The sequence below is a fragment of the Notolepis coatsorum genome, assembly GCF_963971535.1.
Source record: "Notolepis coatsorum genome assembly, chromosome: 1".
NCBI classification, from domain to species: domain Eukaryota; kingdom Metazoa; phylum Chordata; class Actinopteri; order Aulopiformes; family Paralepididae; genus Notolepis; species Notolepis coatsorum.
In genome coordinates, this window is record NC_140165.1 from 198,260,096 (window position 1) to 198,270,539 (window position 10,444).

The 10,444-nt window shown below is 43.1% G+C and overlaps 1 protein-coding gene across 1 annotated transcript; it reads left to right on the forward strand.

The window, feature by feature from the left end:
• The first annotated feature begins 350 nt into the window (after nucleotides 1-350).
• On the forward strand, nucleotides 351-8,383 carry ywhae1 (tyrosine 3-monooxygenase/tryptophan 5-monooxygenase activation protein, epsilon polypeptide 1). The gene is made up of 6 exons (XM_084331126.1): nucleotides 351-557; nucleotides 1,589-1,788; nucleotides 3,234-3,340; nucleotides 3,687-3,893; nucleotides 4,287-4,423; nucleotides 7,019-8,383. The coding sequence occupies exons 1-6, from the start codon at nucleotides 494-496 to the stop codon at nucleotides 7,066-7,068; spliced, it is 765 nt and encodes a 254-aa protein (XP_084187252.1). The 5' UTR covers nucleotides 351-493; the 3' UTR covers nucleotides 7,069-8,383.
• The last annotated feature ends 2,061 nt before the right edge of the window (nucleotides 8,384-10,444 follow it).

A 10,444-nucleotide genomic window follows, 5' to 3' on the forward strand; every position in this document is an offset into this window, starting at 1 on the left:
TACCTGGCACACACAGAATAGGACTCGCGCAACTATCATTTTATTTGTACCGATATAAGCTACCTTTCAATTTGTGTGTGCCGATATTGTTTGAACAGACTTAAAAGAAAATTGGATTTTGCATTGTGTTGCATATGAATCCTCAGTCATCATAGCCAGTGTATTGTCCCCTGTTGTGTCTCAGTGTGGGCTTCGTGCTGCGCGCAGAGGGAGTGGTGTGGTGTGCAGAGTCCCCGGATGTTGTGTCTGTGGGCTTCGTGCTGCGCGCAGAGGGAGTGGTGTGGTGTGGTGTGCAGCAGAGTCCCCGGATGGAGCCGGGCGCCATCTTTGCTCCAGCCCAGTGCAGCGCTGCCGGTGGGTGGAACCTGGTGGAACCTGGTGGAACAACACTCAACAAGCCGCTGGTTTCTAGGAACTGCCCGACAGACTGACATACCTTCGAGCCTTTTCAACGTCAAATAGCTAGCTACACTACCTAACACCTCAATACAAAATGGGTGATCGGGAGGACTTAGTTTATCAGGCAAAACTTGCCGAACAGGCAGAACGATATGACGGTAAGAGGCACTTTTAGGGCTCGGCTCTGTGTGGGACATGTTCACCGCTGTTTTTTTCTCTCCAGCTAGCGAGCCGAACGTTAGCTAACTAGCTATAGCTAGGTAATGTTAGCTAACGTTACATGGCTCCGCTAGCTGTATTTTATAGCTAGCTAGCTAACCGGCTAGCGTTAGCCAGCAAACTAGCCAATGTCCTTTATTGGAAATGCCCTGGTGCTAGTCAAATAAGCACCAACCGTAGCATTATAAGTGTCGCTGTTTAAGCGTGTTCTCTGGTTGACAGTGGCGGCGAGCTAACACGAACGGAGGGCTGTAACAAAATGGCGGCTTACTGGAGCGTGAGCTGTCAGAATCTCCCCTGTGCTGCAGCGGCCAGCGCGCAGGGAAACATAGATAGCAGATCACCGACTGATAGGATTTATTTCAACAAGCTCAGTATTTATCACTCGCCATCTTACTGTGCGTGAGTTGAATTGTCTAGCTTGTAAATAAGGCCAATTACCGTAAGGGTGTATTATTCTGGTTAGCTGACCCCGGGTTAGCTGATTAGTAGCTTGCTAAGTGTTAGCAGTGTGTGTGGGAGTAGCCGGGCAGCTGTTCACTTTCTGGGGTGTTCCCTTTGCTATCAAGCTGCATGTATCGATTCAATGAAAAGGGCTCCCTCTTTCTTTCCACTCCTCCACACTGCTGTCAGTCTTGTCGTGCCATGACGGGCCTTGTGGAGGCTGTTTTTAGACGGGTGGTCTCACCGCTGGTGATTACTAGTGTTACAGGGCGTGAGACGTAGCCCAGTACGTGATTGTGCTTATGAGTCATCCATGGGATCAGGACAGGGTGTATTTCCGGCATGATTTATGATTTACTTGCTTTATGTCAATCCTTAGTGGATTTAACAACTGGTTATATTGTAACGTCGTTACTGTCAAAACAAACGTGTGGAGGGGTGGTAGGGGGTCGTCATCATCAACATGTTGCACTGGCATCAGAAATCGCCTGAATACGAAAGATTATCCTGCCTCTCCCCTCGACAGAGATGGTGGAGTCGATGAAAAAGGTAGCGGGCATGGACGTGGAGCTCACAGTGGAGGAGAGGAACCTACTATCAGTGGCCTACAAGAATGTGATTGGAGCCCGGAGAGCCTCCTGGAGGATAATCAGCAGCATCGAGCAGAGGGAAGAGAACAAGGGCGGGGAAGACAAACTGAAGATGATCCGGGAATACAGGCAAACGGTAACGCTAACGACAGAGAAATGACCGTCCGGTACCTCCTTCTGAATACAGCTAACAGATACACTCAGAGCCTATGAGAAGGAATCCAGATGTAGGCCCATTTTTATTCACACCCCCTTCTTCTCCTATAGTGTGGTTTATTTGTGATGGCCCACCACAAATATGATTGCCCAAGGTGATACAGTAACACATTAACGGTCCCCTGTACCTTGTATTTAAATCTTTCTTATATTCATTTTTGTATATCTTATCCCTTGCCTCCTTCCTGCTCAAATGACACTTATCACAAAGAATCTCAAAATTGTGCAGATGTAGGTCACTGCAATGTTCTGTTAAGTCATTTGCATTTGTGTAGGGTTCAAATGGCTCAGATTACAGTCTGCATGCTATGGCATAGCCCTTTTCTACATGTGAATAGACTGACTGAATTGATGACTGACGGGAGATCAGACAAGCTCATGACAACAGGAGAACACACCGTCTAGGACAGGATCGTTTCACTATGAAAATAAATGGGTGTCATTTAGGGTCGAGGCCAGCCCCGCTGACCAGAGATACCTGCCCCTGCCTATCAATGAAGTTCCGACTGAGATGATGTCATCGGACTGTGTTTCCACAATACTAAAATCATTACATCAGAATATTTAAAGATGTTTGATATTTCCCGTTCAGCATTGCATCAATCTGGAACATGCCCCCATGACACGGGAGACATGGTTTTGCCTAAAATAAAGTTTCGAAATCACTTCAGTGGGACTTTAGGCGCCAATCCTACCCGTATAATATATCCAGTGAGTCTGAGATCAAACTGGGCTACTGCTGTAATCCTGTTATGAATACATGTCTTATCAATACCCTAGCTTATTTTCATAATGTACACAATAAAACTCACTGCCCCTTACAGAGATTGTCTGAGTCATAGTTGGCCACTACTGCACACTCTCAGGCGGTAGTGAGAGGGAAATAAGAGCTGGCCCATCGTTCTGGGAGAGGCTGGAGTGTGTCTCAAATGGGAGAGGCCAGTTGGACTGCAGTCAATGACCTAATGGCATTCAGAGATGCGCAATACTGTGGTTACATTTTTGCTTCTTTACAAATATTATTTGGACTCTCTTCCTAACCTATTATGAGTTACTTTTAATTATCTTTTATTACTCATTTGGCTTTGGACAGTTTCGTTCTGCCATTGCCAGCACCTTGCATTGTCCAGGTGTTGGCCCCATTTTGGTCTTAATTCACATATTTTTTTGTTACACATATTTCCTATCTGTGACACACAAAATCACAGATATAGACGCAGCCAGGCCTATAAAGGTATTTAATGTAATTTTGTGTCCTTCCCTGGTGTGTCTTGCAGAACAATATAGCATGCTGTTACATTGTCAAAGTACAACAGTGTTTGTTAGCTGATTTTGAGCTGTTTGTGTCTTTCTGTGGGGTGGCAGGTTGAGAATGAGTTGAAGTCCATCTGTAACGACATTCTGGATGTACTGGACAAGCACCTAATCCCTGCTGCTAACACAGGAGAGTCCAAGGTCTTCTACTACAAAATGTAAGAGCCTCCCGGTCTAACTGTTAACTAATGAATAAAATACAAAATTCTAGCCTTGATGCAGCTTATCAACCCTAGAGTGGGGTACTGGGGACTTACAATAGTTATTTCCTGGGGGTTGGTACAACTGTCTAATGAAACTTAATTATTAACTAGAGTTATGGGAAGTCTTGGAACGTGTCCTTGTTTAGTTTGTTATCTCTGCCAGTTTATGATGCACCCAGATTGAGTGATTGAAAACAAACCAAGTGAAAAGTCATAGAACATGGACCAGTTGTATTTCAAGTATTTCCACACCCTGGTCAACCCGCTGAGCCTGTTGTGCTCTGCTATTATTTATCTCCAGGAAGGGCGACTACCACAGGTACCTGGCAGAGTTTGCCACGGGCAACGACAGGAAGGAGGCGGCCGAGAACAGCTTGGTGGCCTACAAAGCCGCCAGTGACATCGCCATGATTGAGTTGGCGTCCACGCACCCTATCCGCCTTGGCTTGGCCCTTAACTTCTCCGTATTCTACTACGAGATCCTCAACTCACCCGACCGTGCCTGCAGGTCACCATCAAAATGCTCAATACAACCTCTCTGCTCAATACAACCTCTCTGTTCAATACAACCTCTCTGCTCAATACAACCTCTCTGTTCAATACAACCTCTCTGTTCAATACAACCTCTCTGCTCAATACAAATACAACCTCTCTGTTCAATACAACCTCTCTGCTCAATACCTCCATATCTAGATTTGTCAACATTGATGAAGCAGAATATGGACTAAAGAAAACTTTGCTTGTTTTTTTGTGCCAACAGCATTTGATTATGATAAATTGTTCTTGGCGGGATACAATCTGACCCCAACCCCCCCGGCTTGCCACTTCCATTTCCTCAAAAGATAAATCCACAAGTACTGTATCACGACTTCAACACGTTGTTACTTATTTGTCCTCCTAGGTTGGCGAAGGCTGCGTTCGATGATGCCATCGCAGAACTGGACACACTGAGTGAAGAAAGCTATAAGGACTCCACACTCATCATGCAGTTGTTACGTGACAACCTGACACTATGGACTTCAGACATGCAGGGAGACGGTAAGGGTCTCATTCATAATGATAACGTTTTTTATTTTGTAAATCCTAAATCCACTGAACTTGTATCTTTCTCATGATCTTCCCTTTTCAAGGCCCGAGTGCTGAAACCTGAATTACTAACTTCATCACTCCTGACTTTTCTGCTGTTCCAAAAACATCTCAAACTAGAATCTCTGTTCTGGTATTAGACTAATTTACCCGTGTGCTAATTCACTGACCTCGGACGGAAGTCCATGCGGCTTGTCTCCAGAGCAGAACGTGAAAGCAGGACCTGTCTTAACCAGAGAGCCCGTGTCTCTTTCTACCTCACAGCAGTATATTCCGTTGACCTTTACTCTTCCACTCCGCCATTAATTCCAGCAGTTCCCAGCAGTTCCCATTCTAAAACCCCACTTGCTTCTAAGAACTGCCTCTACTTCCACCACCGCCTCCCATTTCTTCGGACTCATCATCTTTCTTGTCTCTTTCTCTCGTTCCCTCTGCTGTAGAATCCTAAAGGAACAAACAACTGTTAATTTCCCATGTTAACTGTAATTTGTAAGTGTTGCTCACCCTGGGCTTGCAGTGTGTGCGTGTTTGTTTGTTTGTTTGTGTGTGACACTGCTCTCTTTCTCTCCACACTAACTCACTCATCATGGTGACCTGTACTACCACTCACCCCCACCGTTTATCACTTACTCCTTGAGTTAGATTTTTGTATTTATGCCTTTGTTCATCTCACGGTACTCGACAAGCTATTGATTGTGGTTTTTTCACCAACAGTCACGGATTGCTTTGTTGTGAAGATTTTGGAATGAAAGAACAAGCACAGTATTTCACTTGGTTTTAAAAAAAAAATATTATTATTAAAAACGTTTATTGATTAATCAAGTTTGAGAGAGTGTCAACAGACTATTTGAGTCTAGAGCGGCAAAGGCGAGTGCCGTGTTGTAGTGCCGGTGGTCTCAATTTGCTCTGTACATACTTCACAGAGCTTCATTAGTTAATAGAAAGGGGGGGAAAAGACACATTGTCACTTTAAGTCTGCAGAAAACCCTTGATTTAGGTTGACAGTTTCACCAAGCTTGACATATTGTGCAGGGTTTGTCTGTAAGCCTCGGTGCTTGTAAAACCTGTGAGCAAGGGTTTGTGTCACGGTATTGCCGTGCTTGACGAGGGAGGTTTCACCAGGCTACTTTAGTTATGTATAACCATTTTTCTTTATCTTGTTTTTGGACAATAAAGGGAAGCAGCAGAGTGGTGCATTTTCATACAAAGTTTTTGCATATCGGCTCAGGAAAAAAAGTTTATAAATAAATGGAAAAACATCCTGTTCAGAGTTTGTGTTGACCTGAGCCACAATGTAGTTGTGAAAACTATTAGTATAAATTGTTTGGTCATGACTGCGTGAGTGAGCTTTGTATAGTTGCCAAACTGACAGGTTTTTAGAAGGGGATCTCTGGCTTATCCACCTGCACCCCTTTATCACTACATGCATACACATGCAGAAGGTTTTTGGAACTCCCAAATCTGATCAATTTAACTGTCGGGCGTATCTCAAACCGGCCCTCTTTTTTTGATCCTCCAATTACAACGTTGTCAGAGGAAAGCAACTGTTGTGACTGGAGGATCAAGGACATTTGTCAGAGGAAAGAAACAGTTGTGATTGGAGGATTAAGAGAAAGGGGCAAGAGTTTGAGATTGGTCCTTTTGAATCACGGTTCACTCAACATAGGATGAAGCTAAAGGAAAATTCAGACACGGCAAACAACGGCTGAAGACAATTGATTTTCCGTCTAGTTTTAGACCTCAACGTGCTCGTTTTAGACTTCAACGTGCTTTAGACCTCTCAACGTGCTAGTTTTAGACCTCTCAACGTGCTCGTTTTAGACTTCAACGTGCTTTAGACCTCTCAACGTGCTTTAGACCCCTCAACGTGCTAGTTTTAGACTTCAACGTGCTTTAGACCTCTCAACGTGCTAGTTTTAGACTTCTCAACGTGCTAGTTTTAGACCTCAACGTGCTCGTTTTAGACCTCAACGTGCTTTAGACCTCAACGTGCTCGTTTTAGACCTCAACATGCTTTAGACCTCAACGTGCTAGTTTTAGACCTCTCAACGTGCTTCCGTCTAGTTTTAGACCTCAACGTGCTTTAGACCTCAACATGCTAGTTTTAGACCTCAACGTGCTTTAGACTTCTCAACATGCTCGTTTTAGACCTCTCAACGTGCTCGTTTTAGACTTCAACGTGCTTTAGACCTCTCAACGTGCTCGATTTAGACCTCAACGTGCTAGTTTTAGACCTCTCAACGTGCTCGTTTTAGACCTCAACGTGCTTTAGACCTCAACGTGCTCGTTTTAGACCTCTCGGCGTGCTTCCGTCTAGTTTTAGACCTCAACGTGTTTTAGACCTCAACGTGCTCGAGGGAATTGATTTTCAAAAAGCAACCAGCCTTTGCTTGTCATTCACTGCTTCAGATGAAAATATTCGAAGAACCGGGTCAGATCTTGAGGACCCCATCTCTTTTTTTATCTTCCAAATGAGGTTTGGGGAAGAAGGCGATGCAGACTTATCAGCCATCTTACATCCTGTCTCCTGTACTCTCTCTCTGCCAGGTGAAGAACAGAAAGAGGCAGTGCAAGATGTTGAGGACGAGGCCCAGTGAAACTATGCCACCACCGCCAACTTTAGACCCTCCCCCACCTCCTTACACTCCTTGCCCCCCCCCCCCCACCATCCTTCTCATCATCTCCGTTCTCCTTCAGATCCTTCCCCTACCACCACCATCACCCTCTCCAAGACTCACCATCATATCTGACTGAAAACATGATTCCTGTCCATCTCCAGCCCCCCTCACCTCCCCCTATCTCTTCCACCTTCTCCTCAGCAGCTTCAAGACCCATCAGGGCTAATGGAGCGATCAAGTTTATTTTTCTCATAATTTCTTTTTTATTGTCTTTTTTTTGTTGCCCTTTTTAATTCATTTCAAATAAATACCACTTAATTGAGACAGTAAATACAATGTTAGAAAGGCAAAGATAAAAGATATTTAAAAAAAAGTCCCTGGATTTTGATTTTCTTTTGTTCCTGGTACAAGCGGTTCTGAAATGTTATCTTTGTTTTCATTATTGTATTGTTTTTTGCTTTTTTTTCCAATATTTTTATCAGTTGCTGGATGTATTTTGAGAATTTTTTCTTAATGTAATTACAGAAATTAACTTTTATTACTGATATGTTGACTATTAGTTATGGGAGCTGTTTATCTCTGTGTTAGTGATATATGTCGGATGCAAATCATTTTACCTTTTTTTGTGGGCAAGTTGAAAAACTAAAGTGCCCTTTTTGTTAACTTAGTTTTTCAGAGGAAGTTGGCAAAATTCGCGATATCCACGTGGGGCAAAGAAGTGCTTAACTTTTACATCATAGTGATTATGTTGGTGTCATGTTTTTGTAGTGTTCTCTGGACTGTACTTTGTGCTGAAATACTGTAACTGTGCACACATAATGAATATCTGAAGGTTGACTGAATGCTAACTGGTGAGTTTTTTGAAAAATCCATTGGAGTACTGTCGCTTGTGTAAAAAGACAAGTCTCAATTTGGCCCCCGGTCTCTTCGACAAAAGAGTTGTAAAAATAACACGATTCAGTGCTTGCATGAGTTGGTGCATCTTTCATTTTCCTGCTGCTTCCCCCCCCCTCCTTTTACTAAAGCTCTTATGGTGTCGTAAGTTGAGTACCTTGTCCACGTCATTTCTCAAGCTTGGCAGAAGCGCACTGGGTTCATCAAACTAGCTCTTCTAGGTTTAGTTTCTTTGCGGTTTTCTTTCTTTCTATTCTTTTTGCTTCATTATGTGTAACTTGGAGCTGATTTGTACTACTGGATATCTGACTGGAGCCACAGACGGGGAATCTGTATTGTTCTTACTGAAACACAGCATGGAATTAACATTAAACAATCTAAATTAAACATTACAAACGTGTCTCATTTGCTTTTATTGTTCATAGTAAACAGCCCTGCCTTTAAACAACCGATTCATATCTGCTGCTTATTTTCTTATTTTTAATGTAATGTGAATCAATAAAATCCATTAAACTGTTATTCAAATACGTTTATGAATGAAATGAAATAAAACTGTTCTGTTGAATCTGCTGCTATTGTGTGTTGCGAGGACTGAAGTCACCATAGATTTGCCATTCCACAAGACCTGTGGTATATTTAATTTGTGTATTTTATATTTTTGTGTAACAAAAACCCCAAAATAAATTTAACTTGATAAAATGTCAAAGGGATAAATAACTGAAATGATCAGTTTATTGAATCTCAGCCTTTCATTTTCTGCCATTCAGGGAAGGATGTGAAAGAAAGGAATTGCATACTGCACATTACAGACTTATCTGACATGGCAACACACACTGTTGCTATAGATACAGTGGTTGCTACTGCAATACTTGTTAAGTGTCAGCAGTTATACGTTACTGTAGCCAACTCTATTCTAAGGATTTCATCCGATGGATTCATCTTGACACTACTTTAGTTATATGTTCCTTGGTACCTCAGCTATCCTGTGCCATTAAATGTTAACAGGTTGATCTGGCGGCTACGTGGCGTAGTGGGCAAGGCGCTCGCCACGAATGACGGAGACGCTGGGCTTGCCTGTTCGAGCCCAGCGCTCCACATTGCTTTCAGTTTAGCTGGTCGTTCATACTAATGCACATTGGCCGTATTAGGGCGTGGGAAACTGATGGGTGGGGATCGGGCGTTGTGGACAGCGACTCCTACAGGTCGGTTGGTGCGCCTGCGCAGTAGAATCAGGAAGTGTCGGGGGCAGCGTGAGCCTCCCACGCGTTACTCCTCGCCACTGAGAGATCGAGCTGCGCAGGTGAAAAGATGCGACTGCTGTTACCTCAAGTACCGGAGGGGACTTGTGCTATACATGACTTAGTCCACATTGCAGCCGGCTTGTGGGAGGCAAGAAACAGCGTTTGTGACAGGGGAGGGTTGAATTGGATGATACGAAATTGGGATGGGAGAAAATATAGAAAATGGGAGAAAAAGTGGATCAAATTTTTTTTTAACAGGTTGATTGATTGATTGATTGAAAACTTTAAGATTGCAGAATCGAGGGCTGCAACAATTAGTCGACATAATCGACGACGTCGATCATAAAAACTTGTCAACGCCGAATTTTTGCGGCGATGCGTCGTATAAAAAAAAAATATATATTATAATAGGATATATTATTTATTATTATTATTTAATTTCATTGTGTTTTTAGCCCTAGTTGCACTTTTGTTGCAACCCCAGTTATCCCATTATTTCCCCCAAACTTACTGTCGGTCTGTTATAAGAAGTCTGAAGAGCCCGGAAAATGAGCCACGCCCACAGGAAGCAGAGATGGAGGGTGTGACAGAAATAATCGTTAGATTAGTCGACTAATCGAAGAAATTATCGACAGATTAGTCGACTACCAAAATAATCGTTAGTTGCAGCCCTACAGTACGGCTCAATACAAACTATTGTTAACCCTTTACCGGCCAAGTAACCGTTTTTGGCCACTTCCCCATACAATATATTTAGCCAGGTGGGAGAGGGGGGATCTTTAATCTATGAAAAAAACTTCTTCCAGCCAATCAGCACAGGTCAGGCTATGACACAGATATTGTCACCGTCCCATCTGACCAATCAGGATAGACCCTGGGGATCTGCAACTTCCTTCTTTTCACCACAGCAAAAAAATGCAAATTTTTGCGCCTGCTTTTACTCTTCAAAATCCATTATTTCCTCAACAAGTCATGGTGAATTGATAACATTTACTCATTTTGCAGTTGAACAATCATTGAAAAGGATGGGATAGGTGTTTTTTGCATAGGATTAGTGAAATCAGGATTTGTTGTTAGCTAAAAAGTGGTGAAGCCATAAACGGTCATATGCCCCTTCAGGTAGACATATGCCCGATGCATCTAGTCAGTCATTACTTCTACCATGTAGTGCCATGTAGTACCCTGTATTACCATGTACCCTGTAGTACCATGTATTGCAA